This window comes from Copadichromis virginalis, linkage group LG14 (assembly GCF_057382275.1).
Source record: "Copadichromis virginalis isolate Kocher_CV1m ecotype Utaka linkage group LG14, C_Virginalis_male_GT1.1, whole genome shotgun sequence".
NCBI classification, from domain to species: domain Eukaryota; kingdom Metazoa; phylum Chordata; class Actinopteri; order Cichliformes; family Cichlidae; genus Copadichromis; species Copadichromis virginalis.
In genome coordinates, this window is record NC_140631.1 from 23,598,940 (window position 1) to 23,621,545 (window position 22,606).

Below are 22,606 nucleotides of genomic sequence, written 5' to 3' on the forward strand. Positions count from 1 at the left end.
GCTGAAAGAAAAACCACACTTTGTGCCACTCCTGTCAACTTAGAACTGGAAAGTGAGGTCTTATTTTCAAATCTCAAATTAATACAGCATCTTTGTGATGTCGCAGAACAGGTGATTTGCATTATGAATGTTCAGCCAACAAATCTGCGTGGCACTGTCACGGAAACGTGGACCAGAGTCACTAAGAAACCTGATCCTCCAAAAGAAGCATTATAATACACTATAGTGTCTATCTGAATAGGCAAATATTTCTGTTATTCATGATCCAAGGCAGAGAAAAACAAACAAAAATAAACAAACAAAAACATTCTTGACTGTCTTAGTATGCAGAATACTACTTAGTTAATTATATATATTAACTTATATATATAATTATATATAAGTAATGCTGATTCATCAAATGTTAGCTTCATGGTTACTTGTGCAGTTGTGACCAGGTTTAACATTATGATCAAATTTCACTATAGAAATCCAATGAAAACTTCAGCTTAACTGTCACTGCTTACAAATTGAGAAAAAGGGAGGGATTGCTACTGTGCTTAATTTGTCTGCATGCAGGAGCGTACTCTACTCATACTCAGCAAGCTCAGTGAGCAGTCATTAAGTATTTAATTTCCCATCTGATAAAGTTACTGTCATGCACTGGAGGAAATTCACCCTCTGTTCACCAGGTGGTTATTTTTATAATGCTATGATGTCACTAGAAAATTATGAACTGAGTATTTTCTCAGAAATGTCACTAGAATAGGATACAACAAGTATGTTATGAAGTAAATATCCTTTTAATTAGGATTGTGTTATATTCTTTAAGAAGCTGATTTCATGAGTAATAAAACAAACTTCCTTAAATTATTACACTCTGTGGAAGCGATGCAGAGATATTAACCCAATTACCAGATGAACGCTGGGAAGTCTGAAATATTCTGTAATATATTTCCAGCTGTAAGCAAAGCAAGGTTCGGGACTTTAATCAACTTTAGATAAATCTACATACAAACTGCTGTAAAACAAAGAACTAAATACAATCCGTGAGGTATTCAACTAGAAAGAATTAGCAACAGGAGTGAAAAACTGCATCAGTAACCTGTATAGTGTGTGACACTAAACTTGCCTCTTTGCAGAAAGCAAAAGTTAAGTTCAGTCCAAGCTGCAGGCACAGAACTCAGAAGTGAAACCCAACAGCCCACAGCTACCCTACGGGGGGGAATTCAGCCCACAGAGGTGGCTGTTCTCATCAGTGTTTCCACACCGGGAAGAGGAAATGATAAACAAGTGTCTTAACACATTTTACTGAAGGCCATTTGCAGATTACTATGTCTGATTAAAATATTTAAAACAGGGAAGTGATCGTAACATAATCTATTTCCTGCCATCAAACAGGGCACAGTGTGAGAACCTGGCCTCTGAGAGGGAGTTCATATTCAGACTTCAAAATACGATGCAAATTAAAGAGATTACAACATGCTGAAAGAGAGCTTTAAACCAGTTAGTTACTGATGAGATCAACGGCTGCTCTCGAAAAAGCAGTACCACAATCTGAACTGCAGCATCTTAAACATATGTTTTGGCAACACATTAGATGTATCTGTCCTCACTTAGTGGCAAAAGAATCATCAGGCAGTTACAGAAACAACTGGCAGACTCCCATGTACACACAAGACACATCAGACCAGTGGGAGTTGGTAAAGTTCAGTGTAGATCTGGGACTTTCCACTGGTTTTACAGCCAACCCAGACACAAGTATTACTTAATATTAACTAAAAATGAAAAGCAACATTTGTATACCCTCACTCAACCTAAATCTGCTGAACAGTTCAAATGAAAAACTATGTACACAAATGCCTATATTTCATCATTTAACTTATTTTAATATAATAAGCTAATTTATGTAATAATTAACACCGCACAAAGTTTCAGATACATCTGACTGAGTGAAACTGAAAACAACAGTAACGTGTCAAGAACACAACAGAAGTACAGCACATGTTGTAACAGGGTTTTGAAATTCTCATAAAGGAACACATGATGCCAAAGAAAAGAAAAGAAAATTCCAAAGACTCACAAACACTTGTGATTTCAGGGAAACGCCTCGGATTTTACCTCCAACTGTTTCAGTACATCTTGTATTCTAAGACACAGCAAGGGAAAAGTCCCTGAGATTTATTGTTTAAGGCCTGTCAGACCAGAATAACCGTCATCTCTCCAAAGCTGTCAGTAACACAACGCAATGAAAACTAACAAACAGCAAACTTGGAAAGGGTTTGGGACCTGATGGACACGCTGCATATAAACTCAGGCCATACAATCGTTTTGTTTAGTAATAATTTCAATTAATATAAAAAGTTTACTTTCTCATGAACAACCAAGTGCAGTGCTTCCTGTGAGACTCCTCAGCGCATTTTATTTCCCCATCAACTTTACACTTTTATACAACATGTTTATTAACTAGTCCTCTGATTTGGTTTGTCTTTTGTGGAAAGAGCTTTGCCTTAGTAACTGTATGATTCTGTAGGAGCAGAAGTGGCAGTACAGGCAGCAGCGCTAATGTCAGACACATTCATATATTTGACTTACTTTGTAGATGTTTTTGTCTTCCCTTTTTTCTTTTGATTTTCCATTTTAACTTCATTTTGGCTCAGTTAGACAAACCATATACAACTATATATGCAACCTGAGCTGAAAATCACATCAGATTTACTATGCAGGCGGCCGCTTGCCAAGTATTGCAGACTTTATACAGCATATTTACAGTGTACCTGTATTTAGTGCTACACAACCCAACTTAGAGTCTCTTAAAACATTTCCACATTTCTCAATCTTGAACTGTTCTGCTCTTTTCCTCTTCTACTTTGTTCCTTCTACTTCTGCTCTCCTACTTCTTCAAAACTAATGTATGTCTCAAATATGCAGCAATGTGAAGCAGTTTTACTCATTTTTGACTCATATCTATCATGCACTACCATCAGGGAGGTGTTTGAAATTCCCTCTGTAGCATGACAACTAGCCCAAACATACTATCAGAGCCCTAAACAACTATCATAGCAACAATATGAATGGAGCTTCTACATCCCTAAGCATAGTGGAGATGGTCAGGGACCAAAGAGGACTGAATCCAAAAATGAACTGTGACAAGTTCAAAGAGTTAAGGTAGAGTCTAACAGAAATCTGTGAACTGCTGCTTTTTTAAGCCATGCAATAAACAAGAATGTAATTTAGACTTGTGTAAAGTAAACCCAACTTAGAAAAAAACTCAGTATTCCAAAAGTGTTATTCATTTTTTCTATTTACAGCACTTTGTATTTGCACTTTGTCCAGAATCAGAGCTCAGACTGCACCACAGCCATCACAGTCAACAACAACAAAAGTTCCTGCTGGCATGCAGGGCCGACTGACAGCAAAGCGCTGTGGCAAAGATAACAAAGTAAGAGTGAGAAACAGTCAAAACAATCCACTCTCAACCTTTGGATAATTACCAGGCTCGGGTCGATGTCTGGCACAGTTTCCATTGGATGGATCTTGGCCCTGATTTGTTTGCAGAAAGGCTGACTGACTCTAAACTGAATGGGGGCACAGCTGGGATTACTGCAGATTCATTTGTCAGGAGGAGGAGTAATGGAGGGAAAGAGTGATGAGAGGAGAGGGAATTCAATTCCATCTGTTCATTGCATAAATCAGTGCAAGTACAGGTAGGTAGTAAATAACTAAGAGTTATTCTCTACCTGAATTAACTTCTGTCAACTTCCAGCTTAAGGTGCTGAGAGCAGCAGAGGTTGTAGACACACACTTGTTTACACACCAACAGCCCCTTCAATAAAATATAACAGCCTAAGACATACTGTTAGATTTATTTGGTTTAATAGCCCCATCCACAGGGTAGCAGTGGTTACGGACCAAAACAATAACAGAGACACATGGAGCAATCAGGAAATTCAAAGGGAGACTGAAACCACCAAAGCATTTCAAGCTTAATATTTCATTCTTGATCCTGGAAACTGTAGTAGCCAAAATAATCTCCACTTGTCTCCACCGAGAGACTCTTCTTCTGGGATTTTCAACCATAAAAAATATTACCCTGACATGTACAAGAAAGTCCTAAAAGAAAAGCTGCTCCCCTTATTTACAAGGGATCAATATAGGAAGGAGTTCCGCATATTTGATTTGGCAGGATGCACTTTCTTACACATTCCTCAAGGGATTTGTCTTCTCCCAGGATCAAACCAAGGATCTGCAAAGGTGTAAACTACTGCACTGTGGAGCCACTACAAGAAAGTCCTAAAGTGCCTAAAGGAAAAAAGAACCAGTCAAACTCAGTCTTTCTGAAGAGTAACCGTGTAACATCTGGAATCGATGTTTTATTACACTGAAGAAATAATTTAATCACTTAACTGCACAGACTTTGTGTTTTTGTCCTGTTTTGATTAGAGAAGGATCAACTTCAATTTTTTGGGCTATCCCATTTTTGGATTTTCTCCAAGTGTGACCTACAGATACCATTTTTTTTAGATTCTGACTTCCTCTCTAAAAATGACAGCATGTGCAAGTAAAAGTCAACTTTCTTCAATGCAAAATTGAATTTTCATTATAAAAGACATTATTAAACTTCACAATTTCTTTATAATCCCCCCAAGCTGCAGTGAGTGACAGGATCTTCTATAGACAGCTAAAAATATAGTGCTTTACTCTGGAAGCAGGTGTAAATAATTAACTGAAAATGAGTTGCTGAACCCCCAAATTCAAAGAGATCTTTTTCTTTACCAAACAGAAGCTCATACAACATATTTAACAAAACAAATGTCAGGTACTTAGAATTATATTACAGGCATGTTAAGAATTTGTTAGCCTCCTTAAATGTCCATGTTCAGCTGGGTGAAGGTGAATAAAGAGTCTGATGTGATTTGTTGTCACAATTGCTTTCATGGTGTTTCCCCTACAGTTTACTTTAATTCTATCATGTTGTGTGTGACTGTGCACATGACTATTTGCCTATCTACACTGTTGTGCATTTGTTCCACATGCATGAAACAGACCAGCTCGCAACTGGACATGTGTGAGGATGACCAGTCAATTCCAATCCCTGCCTGGTCAATTAGTGCACCCCTAGTTCTAATTCATTTTCTACTTTGACACTGTCAGTGTAATCGTGAATTAAAAAAAAAAAAGTGTCAAAATTTGCTTGTATTAGATAGTTGAGATGTGAAAACGAACTAAAATGTACAGGACACAAGCGTTCTGATATACCAGCTTGATGCAAATAGCTTATTAACTCCTCCAAGCTTCTCTAATCTGTGAATGGAAAAACTTTCAGACTTTTGCACCTTTGTCTCAAAGGCATTCATATTGTTTACTCAAGCAATAACTGTCTCTGGAAAGTGCGAAAGTGAGCTTTTGCCTACCTTCTTATGTCCACACACTAAGTTGCTGCACAAAGCTGGCACTCTTGTTGCACTGTTAGTTTGGGAAAATTACTGAAATGATCTGATACACCCCAAACATTTAAAAGCAAGAGCATGAGGGCATTTCATACAATCCATAGCTTTGTGATTTGATTTACGGACAAGCATTTTTATGGATGCATCATGAATGAAGCACTGATGATGCTGTGTTATTGTTGTATGTCAATAAACTGCACATAGTAAACACACAAAGAAAAAACAAATCTAGGCGTTGCTTGTGGACATTACTGTAGCAGGAGAGATGAAATCCTGTGAAACACAAAAACAGCTCTTCCATGTTTGTCTGCAGACTCTGACTCATCACTGCATGATGGAGCTCAAAATGGTTTCACCGACTGTGACAGCAGCTTTTTAAGGTGCAGTGGCCTCAGTGATTTTTAAAAATAGGATTGTGCTTTCCTACTAATCTGCATAGGCGTCAGAGTGACTGTGCAGGATGGGAGTAGGCTTCTCCTTCTTTATGGGGTGTGGCACAGATGTAGGGAGCTGACCTTGGTCTGCATGTGTGCACAGTGATACAATTGGACTGGCTCACCAATCTTAAATTTGCTAAAGTGCAGCTGCAGAGACAGTCAATCAGTGACTCTGCACTGTAAGAGAAGCAATAAACAAGAAAGAGAAGGAGAAAGAGGTAGCAATCACTCCACCTAATTCACTTTACAGTCTCCTCTGTATCATTACTGAGATTGCACAGCAAAGGGCAAGCTGTCTGGAGGCAGAGGAATGATAAAATACACACATGGACCCAAACATTGCATTCTGCTAGCTTCTGCTTCTGACCAGGAGGAAAATGTGGAAAACCAGATACTCGATATGCAAAGAATGAACTCAGCTTCCCCCCATCAAAGGACCACCAGCGTGTGGGTGGCAATAACTGCACACTATTACTTCAAAGAGCCACTAAACAAATCTTACTGCGACTACCACATTTTACTATGGTAAAATGTTGCACCTCTAGACAGCTGCAGCAAACCTGGTCGCTCATAGCTTGCATGGAAGACACAGACTCTTCACTGCTAACAGGTGTGAACAGTATGGCACAAATGTTCACTTTCGAAGTAAAAGTTGTTGGTTGCAACACCTGCAACAATAACGTTTGCTCTAATGGGTATCGTGAACACGACATACCAAAAACCAAAACAGCTGTTTACTTTAATAATGAATGAGCTTTGCTTCATGAACAAACTGTACACACTGACCACATTTCTATGTAAATTTACAAGTTTGTTACTTCAATAAGACATTTAAGGTCAGGCATGCAGCAACTGCTCTTTCACTTTTCTAAAATAACAAGAACAAAAGATCAGATAAGTAGCTATATTTGGGCTTATCCAGGTAACATCAGTGTTAATGGTGAGTATTTGGTATCACAAAGCCGGTTCACTTCTCACAGGGCTACACTGCCATGGGAACTTGTTGCAGGCCTATTCTGCTCAGGAGCAAGATAAGAGATAAGAGAACAACATATACAAAACCACCTCAGGGTGACGATCATTCTATGGAAAATCACATAATCACTCCTGGAATATCTCTGCTAGTTGGGATGTTGATTGTAGCCAGGAATAATAGTCAAGTAAGAAATATAGATTCAGATACAGAAAACATAGCCTTGGTGTGTTGAACTTGCTTTGTAAGGGAATCTCCTGGAAATGGCCTAATGTTTGTGCTAAGAGGTGATCTTAGCAGCATAGGAAGACTGTTTTTTGCAGCTGAAATTACAGTGTGAACCATCCAAATATCATCTTGGCTGCATCTCTCCAACCACCTCAGCAACGATGAGTTAACACGCCAGGAGATTTGCAAACAGGCACAAAACAACATCAGAAAAAAACCCGCCATCCATTTGCATTTCTGCTACTGCTGGCATTGCACTGGCAGGGAAACTGGGCCCTCAGATATATAAAGACAACATATTTTATTACACCAACATACAATATTAATCAGTCTCTCCAGGCTTTGAATGTGTGTGATTCCATCACTAATCAACAAATAGACACAAGTCTCTTTTGGTGCTGGTATCTTGTCTTTTCTATAATGCAGCAGCACTTATCAGCAGAAGCCAAGTTTATCTGCTTTCCAGCACTGTGGCCACATCTATTGTGCACTCAAACCTCTCCTGTGTCACAACAAGAGCTCGGACTTTCACTGGAGGTCTGTAAGAAGATCTCTCTAAGCTGCCAAAGGCATCAGGGTCAGTTATAGGTCTGGCACATGTCCTATTAAAATCTACGCTTGTTGGCGCACAGCAGCCAGTGAGGCTGTAAACGTACAGACTCAGATGTGTGTATGGGTCTGTCACGGCCTGAACTCAAGGTTTATCGGCAAACCAAGAACCGTGGGGGTGCTAAGTGATGAGTTAAGTGGCAGATCCTCTTACCATAATGAGGCCAGTGGTGATCGGGTCGTTGCAGCCATGGCACAGCTCCCCAAATTTGGCCCAGTAGTCCTTCTTGCAGAAGAGCCGGCCATCTTTTTCATAATACCAGTGGGACAGCGAGGCGCTGCACTCACAACACCTAACAGGAGAGGAGACAGAAACGGACACAAGAACAATTAATTTAACAGAAGATTAAAGACAAAGTAATACCACTGCTCCCTTAAACATGAATAATCCAAACATAATGAAGATGATCAAGTCCCTTTGCAGTCGTAAAAGAGGAAAAGTAAATTAAACTTTTTGACAACACAGAAATTAAAAACATACAACAACCAGAATGAAATATTTGAATTGCAACAAACCAAACCAAAAGTTTTTCCAATTTACGATATTCTAATAAAAAAAAAAAAGAAATAAAATAAACTAACCTTGCTTTCATATTTAAAATGGGCAGACAAAACAGATGAATTAAACAATTACATGTAAAATCATTTACTGCTGATCAATATTATAAACAGATTCATCAGCTGTTATTTTCAGCACCCTGAGTAGTTCAGTCAACCTGCAGGTCAGACCTCCAGGAAAGTTAAGTGGTGCACAGCAGATTGACTTGTTATTGTGCTGACAGAACATAATATTGTACTGCTCTCTGTAAACCATACTTTAACCCTCCTAATGACGCCTTGCAGAGCTCCAAATTATAGTTTTCATAGCGATAACAAGTTCCTTCGTGGCCCCGTCACACACCACGCAATAGGCAAATGATAATACATTAACCCACAGCTTATGACTGGAAAAACAAAACAGAGTCACAGCAAATAGAAAACATGAACGATAAACAGAGCAAACACTACGTCAACCGACGTAGCCTAGTAAGCTAGGCTAAGTTAGCCTAGTAAGCTAGCATAAACCTAGAATAAATAGGATAAATAAAGTGTATCTTATGTTATCTTTATCGTATTTTGATTAATTCACAACCCCAATATCAACAAAGTTTGGACGCTGTGTAAAATGTCAACAAAAAGGAATGCAAATTTTATAAACATTTTATTCACAACAGATTATAGAAAACTTTTTTTTAAACTGAGACATTTTACCATTTTAGGGAGAGAAAAAACAGCTCATTTTGAATTTGATGGCAGTAAGGTGTTAAAAATAAGCTGTGATGGGGTAACAAAAGGGTGAAAAAGTAAGCGGTGTGGACTAAGAAGAAACTGCTGGAGGGACACTTCGCAATCAATTAGGTTACCTGGCAACAGATTGGTAACATTATTGGATATAAAAAGAGCACCTTTGAGAGACAGAGTTTCTCATAAATAAATAAAAAATAAAAAATTGAGTCTACAAATTGTGGAGCAATTTCAAAATAATGTTCCTCAATGTAAAACTGCAAAGAACAAATATCTCATCATCTACAGCACATAATATCCTCAACAGATTCAGAGTAATCGAGAAATCCCCAGTGCATGGTGCAAGGCCAAAAACCAATACTGGAAACATGACGGATCTTGGGATACTCAAGTGGCATGGAAATCACTGGATGGACTCAGGAAGATTTCCAGAAGTCATCGTCTGTGAGTACATTTCACGTACAATCAGCAATTGCAGATTAAAGTTCTATGATGCAAAAAAGAACGTGATCCAGAAGCAGGACCATCCAGCTTGTTATCAGCACTCAGTTGAAAAGCTTGTGTCTCTGATGGTGCAAGGGTGTTTTAGTCCCTGTGCAACATGCAGCTTGTACACCTGGAAAGGAACCATCACTGTATATACAGATTTCACAAGAATACATGCTTCAACCAGACAACATGCAAATTTTCATTACCCTACATAACTTTAAATGTATTTATTTTATTAACATGAATTTAAAACACACAAACACACTCACACACAGACATACACACAACAAAACACTCCGTCATCAGGCTGCTCCCGTTTGAGTGTCTGAAAATAAGCCAGTGTTGTGGTATGGTTTCTGAGCCTGAGTCTACACCAGTTACTAAGAAGACGGTCTGATAGCGAGCCCAAAAAACATCCTTATCTCTAGAGCTAGTATATCACCAGAGTTTAATCGCAAAACCAGTCAGTCACCCTGATAGACATCAGATGATGACAGACAGAAGGCAGCTGAGACGGCAACAGACAAAAGGCTGTTCGTATGGTGATAGACAATGAGACAGATACGAGACACACAACTTCCAAGTTCACCTACAATGCAGATAGTACAGACTGATACACATGTGAGTGTGACATTCAAAATAAGTCCAGGTGTTTTCCTGGTAACTGATGGCAGATAAGAAAAGTAATTCTATGGGAATAGTGTGTTAATCTCTTATGGGTCAGACTTTTGTTGAACACACAACTGGGAAAGAAATGTCCATAAAAAAACAGGCTGAGTCCTCCTGATTTTCCAGCCGATCAGAAAACAATTGCTTTTTTTCTCCACACTGCATGACTTTGTGAAAGTTGTAGGCACAATAGCTCTGCATGTGTCCATAAATCAAAATGTGTGCTAATCCCCCATGCATGTGATAATGCATTGGTGAGGTAGTACACTGCTGACGTGCTTACAGACTGTGAGTGCTTGTTTGTAATCTGTCTAAATCAGTGCGTCTAGCATCCATGACTAAGTGAGCATCTCTGGTCCTTCCCAGTGGAGCTTGCCTCCCATCAGCTGGCCGTCTGGGCTCATATCTGCTCAGGGCAGCTTAAAACAAGGGCTGCTTGCTCTAAACATATTATGGATTCAGAAGCTGGAGCATAATTGACTTTATCCCTGAGCCAGAATAATACAAGTTGATTCTAGGTGAGGGGTCAGAGTAAGAGCAACTACTACGAAAGAAGGAAGAAACAAGGACTACTTACTCTGACTGGGACAGGGTTACTAAGGCTGGGTGAGCACTTTGTTGCTGGACCTTATGCCATGCAAAAGAGCTACACAACAGCTGCAGGAAGTACTGTAGGACTTGTGTGGTGGACATGTGGATTGAGCGGTGGTTGGGGAAAAGGATGTCTCCAATTTCCTGGTTGTCTTTTTTTTATTTATGCAGACTTGTTAATTTCTTTTTTAAATGAACTATCTAGGGGTTTGAATTCTAGTTTGCAAAACACAATAAAAAAAAGGAAATTGTTTTGATCATTTATCCCCCTCCCAAAAAATTAAAGCTCCTAGGATTTTCTGCAGAGGGCTGAAATGTGGTGCAGCCTCTGCATCCCCTCCCTTTTTTTCTCTTTGCTGCACTTTAAGGATTCTTACTCACTTTGCTGAATACCTGTCCATGTTTGCTAGAGTAAAAACTGAGAGACTCATTAATATATTCAGCAGAAGCAGCAACTTTCTGTGACTTTGCCCGAGGCCTTTCACCTTGTGTGAGCCACACACTGTGTACAAACACATGACCTTGCAGCACATACTGACACACATGCAATTTATTTATTAGACAGACACACTCAGTCTCCCCAGTGTCCGCATGCAGAGCTTCACTGCAGCTCAGCAGATTGTGGCAGAGCTGCTTCAGTATGCAGCGCGTCTGGGTGAGCAGGGGGGAGGAGGAGACTTTGAAGTGGGTCAAGGCTTTCGGAAGACGTCCGCAGTGCCGAGCCAGGAGCTACTCGGCTGTCTTGGCTCTCTGCCCCTCAATAACTGTCTATCACTTCACACGTACACATCCTGAGAGGTCCTGCTGAGGCAAAGTCATACCTGGGTGGGACGCATGCAATTCTAGGAGTCATTGTAAAGCTCAGTGGGTCTGCTACTTTCTGAAATTTGTCTCCATGTAGTCCTGAGGGGTAGCAGCGTATTAAAGATATGAGTGAATACATTAGTGCCTCCCAGGAGGAGATTGCAAAATTTCTGCCTTCAGCACAAAAATCTTATCTCTGAGGTAAAGCAGACATGCAGCAAAGCTGAATTACAACCCAAGACTCCCGTGGAGGGGGAAAAAAGCCCCACCACAATAAAAAAAATAGTGTGTTAATGTGTATTTGTTGGCTCTCTTTTGGTGTTTTTGTGTGATTGTGTTTGGGGGTGTGGTGGCATTGACGTGTAAGAGGATTATCAGTGTGAGAGACTCAGTTAGAGCCTCTGCCCGTTCTGCTATGATGCTCCAAAAATCTAACTAGTAGAGAGCTTAACAGTTTCTCATACCCTGCTGAGCTCTGACAACTCCTCACTGTAGGGGAAAAATTAAAATAAAACAATACATATTTTACTGTAATACAAGCAGTGCTGATGGTTCACTTAATCTAAGTTACAATGACCTGACAAACACTAGAAAAGGGGCAGGGGTAAAGAAATGCACATGCAGGCTGCACAGACATAACTAACTCCCACAGACCAATGAGAGGGGGCAGAGCAGGTTTTAGACACAATGAATGCCAGCTGGATCTCAGAGGGGAGGAAACAACCAATGACAGAAGAGCTGAGATTAAAGGAGGGGAGTGAGTAAATCTGCAACTGTTCCCCCTCTCCTGCTCGGATCCCTGGTGGAATTAGCTGAAAGTATCTGAAAGAGGAATACATTCCTTTTCCAGGTCAAAAGGAGGCAGTTTTTTTTACCCTGCCTCTCACCTCACCTTCCTCCACAAACATCTGCTCTCTATCCAAGTGCCATCACGTGTTACTCAGTGTCTGTTGAGGCATTTGTGCTCAGACAAAATCTTCTATCTTTAAGTTTTACACAACATAGACTATAGCAGCCGAATAGCAGCCACTACAGATTGAAAGCTTTGCCTGGTCTGATGAGTCTCGGTTTCTGCTGCTACATTCAGATGGTAAGGTCAGCATTTGGTGTAAACAGCATGAAACCATGGATCTATCCTGACTTGTATAAATGATTCAGGATGGTGGTGACAGTGTGACGATGTGGGGGATATATTCTTGGCACACTTTGGGTCTCTTGGTACCAAATGAGCATCATTTAAATGCTACAGCCTACCATGTCCAGACTGTATGATCACAGTGCAAGGATCTTCTGATGGCTGCTTCCAGCATGATAACACGCCATGTCTTAAAGCTCAAATCATCTCAAACTTATTTCTTGAACATGACAATGAGGCCACTGTACTCAAATGACCTCCACAGTCATCAGATCTCAATCCAATAGAGCACATTTGTGCTGCAGATTTGTCAGTACAGACAAAAATCTCAGGAGAATGTTTCCAACACCTTGTTGCCATTAATAATTAAGGAAGCTCTGAAGGAAAAAAGGTGTCTAGATCAGTACTAGCAAGGTGTACCTAATGTGGCCAGTGAGTGAATATGGGCAGACAGATAGATGACTCGCCCCCTGCTGTCCATTATGAAGAATGCAGGCTTAAGTCTCGTTTTTTTAAGATCTGTAAGCTACCGGTATGTCCAGGTCTATGACAGGTTAACCCTGACCACTTCTTTCTGGTCAGAGAACAGTCTTAATATTGAAATGTTAGAATAAATTAGTTTTTTGAATTCTGTATTTTGTAAGTTTTTTAAGGTTTTAGTCAAGCTCAACAAACATGAATCTTCACTGGATTGACAAATATCTCTTATAACTGTGTGGAAACATTGTTTAAGATTGCAGTATTGAGCTATATTAATAGAAAAATGGGCTGGTTTGGTTAAACAAGAAAAAAAAGGAATGAAGTTGTTGACAAAATGTGCAAAACTTCAAAATCAAACTTCTGAGGTTATTTCAGTTCATTCTGTTCTTTCTGATGCACACTGCAAATATGTTTTATGGTTATTATGAAATATCCAAGAAAACAAAACTACAACATTGGATTTGAGAAGACTCTTTCTTTTGCATTTTTCATTATAATGGCCAAATTGGCTAGATAAAAAAAGAAGCTTGAATCAGTGCATTTATATAAAATGTTTCCATTCTGATACACGACATATCCATAAATGTGGATGTAGGACTAACATGCTGCTAAATGTGCTGAAACGCTATCAGTGATGGATCAGATGATCTCATTGGACAGCTCTATGATGTAATATGTTTGTGAATGACTCTTCATCTGTTCGTCACAATGACAGCCTGACCCGGGTCGATACCTAACGTGATTAGCTTGTCCAGCTGGTATGAATGAATGAATGAATGAATGGAGAGACATGTATCTTCTGACTGACTCAATTGGAAATGTAAACACAATGAATGAGACAAGACGACACAGATGTGACCGAACACATCTCTTCTGAAATAACACACAGTACATTTCAACATGTAAACAGACCACATTGTATTTATTTATGTGGCTTTGAAGTAAAATTAGAATAATTAAGTTGATCAAACTTCATTAATCATCATATTTTCCGTTATATTAAAATGAAAATATCAATGTTACATGAAATTTGAAAGGATAAACCAATTAAAGTTGCTTTTTTAATTAGCAGTGATTAAACTAAAAACAGACCAATCATTGGATTTTTGGATTTTTTTCTTGTGCGGTGAAGTGAATCTACCCAGCGTTGGATTAAATTAAGTCTGTGTCTATATTGGGAGTTTTCGAACAGTCCTTTTTATCAGATTTGCAATGATTAGTTAGTAAATTATTTAAATTAGTTTATTTTAATTAGTTTTCTTGTCAATTAGCCAATTTGCAGGGAAATTGATCCACAAATATTTAGATTGATCTGTTGTTTAAGTTGCTTGTCAAGGAAAGTGCACTATTGAAAAAATATTTCGTGTTTGCAGGTTGTGAGAATACATTGTTCATCTCACAGCAAAATTTAAAAAAGGAGTATCTTTGGGTTCTGGACTGCTTAGCAGGAAACTTAAACACATTCACTTGGGCTCTGGAAAATTTTAACACTTCTCATACTAAAGGAAGAAATAAATCTCAAAAAGACAGGATAATTCAACAGCGAGAAGAATTTCCTGCACTTCTACAGGTTTGCGTCAATCAGGAATACACAGCAGACGCGCAGACAGACAATGAATAATTTATTGGGGATAAATGTCCACATTATTTCAGCTGTCATGGCGAGGCTGAACTGACATGCAGAGCTTTGTGCTCGTAAATATAAATCTGCACTGTAGCAAATACAAAAGGAAGCAAGATTACAATTATTTTCTCCCACATGTAATCAAAGTAGACATCAAGTTTAAAGTAGTAAGTAACCTCAAGATTTTTTTAAAGGCTTAATTTAAATAAGTTTATAAAATGCCATTTAACTGCCCATAGACTAGCCTGACATACTGAACCAGTCTGCTCAGCTCACCATCACTGAATACAACGTGAGATAAGAAAGAAAGGGCTGCATTTGTGAAGCTGGAACGGCACAGTTTTGGATATGTTGCCTGTAGTTTTTCTTGACTAAAATATACACCAATAAATTCCCATATTACATATTCTAAATATATGCAAGTACTATCGCCTCAGTTTGAGCTAACTTGCTAGTACGTGAAAACATGTCTTAGATTTTATTCTCTGATGACTCGAACGCCTCGCAGTGAAGTAAAAGCAAACAAGTCTCCCACACAAACACCGCCGCCCACCCGGTCCTGGTCAGCATTTTGTGATGTGTCTTTGTGTGTGGGTGTGTACATATAACCACAGGTCATTGAATGAGGTGAAGGCTGAGGTGGCTACAGGAAACGGGAGGGCTCAAAAGGAAACAGTATGTGTGTATAGGACTGCTGCACCTCCCAAACACGCACGCGCGTACCAGCACACACAAGCATCTCTTCATCAATTATTAAATCTTCCATCATCCGAGTCAAGCTCAGGACATCCATCTTCCTTCTATCAGCAAAGACAGATGAAATGCTGAGAGTACCTATGATCAATAAGCCAATAAACAGGTCTGCCCGTCTGCCCAGAAAAATCTAGAAGAATTAGACAACGGACATCAAACGTGTATGATATTTGACGGTGATAGAAACAAATTTGCCTACTGTGCAAAAACCCCAGAGTGAGCACTCAGCTGTTGTTACTGTGTGTGGAGGATAGGCTCAAATCAACCTCAGGCAAAAGAGAAAGGAGCACTGAGACGGAGGGGTGGTCTCACACACACATACATGCACACACAGGGGGGAAAGTCAAGCTGAGGAAACGACTGTCTGGGGGACGCCCCTCAAAGGAGACATAAATAGATTAGATTGCTGGTCTGGAGCCAAATTTCCACTCCTGATATTTTCCCAGGAAGGAAAGGAGGATGTCCAACATGTCAGTGACATAAAAGGATCATGTGTGTTAAAACTCTGACTATGAGGACTTTTTTCTGTCTGAGCTGGACTCTTTGATTCAGTCAGCCTTTACACATTAACACACAGCACAGACACATTCATCAGGCCCATTCCCACGCGCCCCCTCTTCATCACCCTCCCCCTGCCTGGTTCCCCCTTCCTCCTTCTCCACGGCAACGCAAAATGCCACAACGATGATGTCACCCTCTCTCATAAAAAACCAGGCATTACCTCATCACCTTCAGTCTTACTCTATTGGGTGGTACCCGGAAATCAGCGCAGCCAATCAGGCTTCACCCCGCTCCCCTGACCTTGGCAGACTCAGCAGCATCCACACTCACGCTGACCCCTCATGTTTTCTGCTACTCTTAAGGAATTGAGAACCAGCCAAGGAGAGCGGGCTGTGCATTTTAAACAGTAAATATAATGACATCCTCCTGAGGCTCAACTCTGCTGAACAAGTGTTTCAGCCCGTGGGAGAGACTCTTTATTCCAGGCCCGGCGGTCTATTCAGCTGGTAAACAGGAGCTCTGGCAGACTGTGAGTGAATGGAGTGCACGGCAGCAGTTTCCTTTGTGACTGCTAAGCCATGTAGACTGACCGATTGTCAGTGCAGTCGGCTCGCTGGCCGTCTCACTTGTTCCATCGAGGAAGATGATAAAAGGTATCTGGGAGCTTTGGGAGAGCTGTTTAGTAGGTCTCATTCAGTAGCAGGTTTCTTTTACAGACCAACTCCAAGCTTAAACACTAACACATGAAATGAAACCAGTGAATTGTTCAGTGGTTATAACAGTACCTCACTACAAAAGCTTTATCCGGACACTTACTGTTAGCATTAATCATGAGAACCAATGCTATGAGCTCAAAGTATGAGGTTATGTGGTTGGACAGGTGAGTCACACACCAGACTATTTTGCTGAATTATCAACAACTGCATGGACCACTATTAAAAAAAAACACAAAGACTTTTAATAGGATTTATGCAAAATTCTTATCAATTTTGTTCTCAAAATGCATTTTTCTAGCATGGGTTTAACTGAGATGCCACTTTAAAATTTGGAGGACTTTGCACATGTAGAAAAAATCATTAGCTAGTTCTCCACTGCTAATCTTTTAGGGCAAATATCTGGTACCATGGCTCTGTGAATGTGGACTCTCAGGCTTGTTGCATGGAACATATTTGAATGTTTGCAGATTTGGAGGCCTGCAGAAACCACAAATTTGCAGGTAGGCGACTAATGTTTTGTTTACAGCTTCTCATAAACAAAAGCACATAGTGATGACATTCTCTCTCGTTTAACCAGCCTTAAACATAAGCAGATTTAGATTTGGTACATGGTGTCATACCAGGAAAGTATCACACTGAAGTTAAATGTGTTTTTCTGGTTTCAAACTGTCTGTGAAGCAATTCACCTGATTTAGACAATTTTAAAGAACATATAACTATATTAATATTAATAATAATAATAATAATAATACTGATAAACCAACTCAATGTATAATTTAGAAAGCTATATTAGGACAATAGGGACCTGAAATTTTGCATAATTCCTTATAGAAGGTGTATCTTTCCCCTGGAATATTTTAAACTTGATAAACTGAGACAGAATCAACCCAGTTACTGATGCTGCTCCACTTTACTGAACCTGAAGTGTGCCCTTCTTGGCTCCCCCTTCTAATCATACATTATGAGACTCAAGCAGAGTAAACATACAGTTACCAGCACATGCACACTTCATTTAAAAGGATTTACTTGTTTGTCTCGTCTTTGTCTATGATGTATGTGACTTTATTGTTACAGTTGTGTTTTTGTTTGTGGACTCATTAATCACATAATCGTGTCGTTGTTTCTGGTTTGGTGTCAGAGAGTCCTCTACTGCGTCACATGGCAGTTTTATTTTCCCCCCAACAGACGGTAGTGTGGGTAAGGCATCACAGGTGGGTGTGGACAGGCGGGTGAGAGTTGAAAGTTGAAAGAAAATGATTTTTGTTAGGAGGAAAAAACAAAACAATGCTGCTACTGCCCGGACATTTAGGTAAACTTTAGTTTGGGCCCTATTGTTTTTTACACTCCTGTTAACAACTGCTAAAATATTTGAAGTGTAGGATGTGAAGTTTTTTGGCTTTCAAACTAATCTACATGCTGAACTATTAATGGGCTGTTCTCAACACAATCATGCTGCAAAACTAGAACATCGTTATTCTTGTGAGCTTAGCTTAGCTTATTTTTTGTCCCTGTAAAATGATGAAGGTCAGATATGAAACTGGCAGGACTCTTTCAACAGTGACAAAATGTGGACTTTAATATTCTTCATCTTTTTTAATCCCATTCAGGGTTTAAGTCTGGACTCCATCTCCTCCAAACAGAACAAAATTGAATTTTTAAAGTGTGATTAAAGCACAGGAGCGAGTGCCAAAGGTTAGAGCTGGGAAAAAGGCGATTAATAAAAATACACCCGTCACACAGGACGACTTTTTCCTCCCCGCTGCAAATATTATCAGCCGGCATGAACTCCAGATATGAATTTGACGAGGTGCAGGCAGAGGAAGGAGACTCATATGATGTTTTTCTAGATTTTCAAAAGCTACAATTGCGACCATTAAACAACACAGGAAATGTTAAATGTTGTCCAATATCCTGCAGAACTACCACATTAACACCTAAGAACTTCCTGTGATAGTCTCAAGTTCGTAAAAGAGGAAACAAGTAATGACTTTCTATTTCCTCAAAAGAGGAAGTCAATACAATTTGAGTAAATATTGGAAGAAAAACTTGACAAAAAATAAGTTGCATCACCAAACGTCTTTGTTAGAGAAGCAAACACGGTGAAAAAAATATGAAAACAGACTTAACAGAACAGAGCATCGGAGTAAGTATAATAGTTAATTCTTTCACAGAGAAAAACTAATCATAAAATTAAATATACAACCATCGAAACTGACTTTATTTTCCCAGTTTGACCAGCGTTTTAGGGCTCATCCCACCGTCATCTCTGTTGTTAATGAGAGGACTGAGTGTCCCCTCAGAGTGCCTGGTTGTTCTGGATAATGCTTACATTATCTTCTAAGACACAAACAGCCAAAAAATAAATAAATGTGCTAAGCCCAGAAAGTGCATTCTCATCTAGTACGTGACTCACAAAAAACACACGACTTTGCTCGAGGGTGGTGACGTAAGCACGTCTATCCGATAAAAAAAACAACGACGTTGAGCCCGCGGTGTCAGTCACATGTGGGACAGCAGCGTTTGATTCATGGTGGCACTTTTAAAAGAGGGAAGTCAGGAAGTTCAGGGGCTTTTGCATCCAGAGAGACGGAAGTGTGAACGACACCGAGGACTGACGTGTGCCGGCACTTTGGAGAAGTGAGAGATCATTTAAGAGAAATGAGTTAATTTCAGTTACTGCATCACCCTCAAGTGCATTCCTAAAGACTGTTGGTCAGAATATATACAAGGAACATAGTTCATGCATATCAGAATACACTTAGTGCTGCTTTTCATGCCAGCACAGAGAAAGTGAAAGACACTCCTAACCAACCACCACACTTTCTCTTTGGGGTTAGTTTACTGCCTTTTTTTTGTCTAATAATTAATTGGGTTTTGAGCTGCACCAAGAAAAAAATATATATAAAGATGAGAATATTAATAAGTCACTAATATATTACCAGTAAATAAATCCATAGTGAAAATAATCACTAGTTACAAGTTACTTTTTAGGACAAATTTAGCCATAAACTCAATTCTTAGTCCAACTTTTTTGACAGAATTAAGCAAATACATTTTTCATTAATCTGTTCCTGTTAATTAGTCTAATCATTTAATTATTTTTTAAATGATTTATAATGCGAAAATGAAGATTTCTAGTTTTGACGATGGTCGCGTACACTTTTGAACAGTTAGTCCAACAGAAACATCCTCCTTTAAACAGTTTTTATATATTTTATACTTTAAACACTTCATCAGCTTGGAAAATAATGGTTTGTCAAGGTCAATAGGGTTAAATAAAGTTTTGAAAACTGCAACACTGTCAAATAAGACCAACAAAAAGACAGCCAGAACAAAAAGTCCACAAAAAGTTCTACACTTGTTTAGTACTTTGGACTAAACAAGAGTTTTCGAATAAGCTCGGAGCACGACTTACATCCAAGCTAAAGTTCTGTTTCGCTCTCAGCAGCTCAAACATCATTGTTATCATCTATAAACATAGACTGATGGGTGCACTCACACTCTGGGCTGCCTGCTGTGTTGCTTCTTTGCTGACATGTCACCCGAGGGAGCAAAGGCGTTGTTTAGACAGTCCGAAGACAGACTCATGTCAGCAGCTCTGATGTTTGACTCACTAAGCTCGCCCGGCTTCACGGCCTCGCTGTCACAAGCGTCAGTGTCTCTCCCTTCCTCTGCTTCCTCTCTGAGTGCAGCTGTGTATAGAGAGGGTCACACTTCTTTATCAGCCACTTCCTGTTCTCGTCCTCTGGGAGACTCGACCCTGTGACAGCAGAGGCTTTGCCCACAGTGGCCCTGCCTTCCTCGCAGCAGCTCATTTCTTCTGTTGAAACTTCATGAGGCAAATTTCCTGCACTCGTCAATACATTTAAAGGCTGTGGCGGAGCAAATGAAATTTTCCTCTTATCCATCATCTATTAAACCCTTCCACGGCCTCTCAAACTATTAGATTTACCAACCTCTTCACAGGAGCACCAGAGAGCTTCGTTTTATGAAGGATGGGGTGAGGTGAAGAGAGGAAGCAGCTCCTGAGCAAGGTGTAACCTTACTCACAGAGAAATCAGCAACCCGTTGAAGCTAGTTTCTAACCCAGAAAAAGGAGGGAAAAAATGCCACCCAATTCAAAATTTCAGGTCATCGTCTCATTTAGTAACTTAAAATTTCAATTTTATTTCTTTATTTGGAGATATTTTCCCATAAGTTTGGAGTCCAAATGTTTGAGGTAACTAACTCCAAATTTGAGATAATAACCCAAAGGTTTGACTTACGCTGGCTGAGCGGTGGAGACAAGCTTCCACAGTAACCACATTCAAACCAGTCAGACAGCAGAGTCTTTAGTGATAAGCTGATATCAGCCAATCAACATATGTTTGAGATAGTTCAGAAATAGAATCAGTCACAGTTAGTCCACACATCAAATTACCTTCAGCACATAATCATGTTAACAAATTACTGTTCCTGCAGGAAACAGAAACAGGTTAGCATTTTTTTATTCATTTGTTTTCAAGGAAACAATTGCCATGCTCTTATTTTGAAAGTTTAGTTACCGCTTGCTCACTGGTCAGCCCCTCATTGTGGAAGCCCTGATGAATGAAGCTTGTGTCTGCCACAGACCCCCCCCCCCCCCCCCCCCACCGCATCCATAAGTCATATGTTTTTATTATGTCTAATAATAATTTTGATTCAACCCTCTGAGTAAGTCAGAATTTTGACATAACCCCAAATTTTGAGGAAAAAATATAAAAATAGTAAAATAGTTTAAAAAAAAGTATATATATTCAGCAGCGTAAACAAGCCCCCATAAGTTAGAGCTCCATCAGCACTTTAGAGGCAGCTAATAAGCTTACATGGTAAAGATTTAGTGAAGTAATTTACTTACAAAAGAAGTTTGCAACACTCGCGCTTCAAGTTTTACTTTTCTGCTGCTATATTTTTCCACACATTTCATTTGTTTGACAGAATTATTGTGCATGTTTGGGATTTTTGGAGTTTCAGTGTTATTTTGGGAAGTGTTTTCTGTTTGGTTTCATTTTCTCAGTTTTTTATTGATTCCAGTAAAAGAGCTTTTGTGTGATTTGTTGTGGTTTTGAACACTTAGAGAATTATTCAAGTTTCAGTTTCTGTTTAAGTTTTCTTTTTTGTTATTTAGGATTAGGATTACTGCTCTAATCTCCTCAATATTTTATAGTATTAGTAGAGCTGGGCGATAGAACGATAACGATATGTATCGCGATATAACTTTTACTCGATAGAGAAATTAAGCTATCGCGATAGACCTCGCCGCTCTTGTCCTCTTAAAAAAAAAAAAAAAAAAAAAGGTCAGCCAATCCAAATTAAGCAGCGCAGAGCCGAACCAATCACAGCCGCAGCGTCACGTCGCGTGACTTGTTACGTACAGCACAAGTGCCAAGCCGCACGTGTGTTTGTTTGGGAAGCAGCCAGCGTGCCGACTAGAAAAATCAACCGAGCGTGACCGAAGAGAAAACAGACGATGGTTCCAATGCCGGAGAGATTGTCGAACGGAAGAGCCATAGAAGTTCCGTAGTGTGAAGGTATTTCGGCTATTTCAAGTCTGACAAAAACAGAGTAGCGTGCACTGTAAATGTGCCGAAAGCAAGTCTGGAAATACAATAAACTGGTGCATGCGTCACACTGTGCGCCACGTTATTGTTTCGGTGAAATGAATTTCTACAATACTGTTAATTCTACTCTCTGCAGTGTTTAAATGCTTACATATACACACAGTTACTGTCCCTCCACACATACGACTCTGTTCTGCTTCTATGCCCCAGCTTTGTTTACTTTTTCCCACCGAGGCTTCTAGACTTCTGATTGGCCAACATTTCTGCACGGTTAGGAATCTAGCGCCACCTGCTGCTTTGGCATG

General features: G+C 39.6%; 1 protein-coding gene across 1 annotated transcript in view; it reads right to left on the minus strand.

Annotated features, from left to right (window-relative positions):
• limk1a (LIM domain kinase 1a) overlaps positions 1–22,606 on the minus strand; it is a 56,288-nt gene that overhangs the window by 18,612 nt on the left and 15,070 nt on the right. The window contains exon 3 of the mRNA XM_085430008.1: positions 7,831–7,969. Coding sequence (XP_085286134.1) covers positions 7,831–7,969 — 139 coding nt within the window. The remainder of the gene's footprint in view (positions 1–7,830; positions 7,970–22,606) is intronic.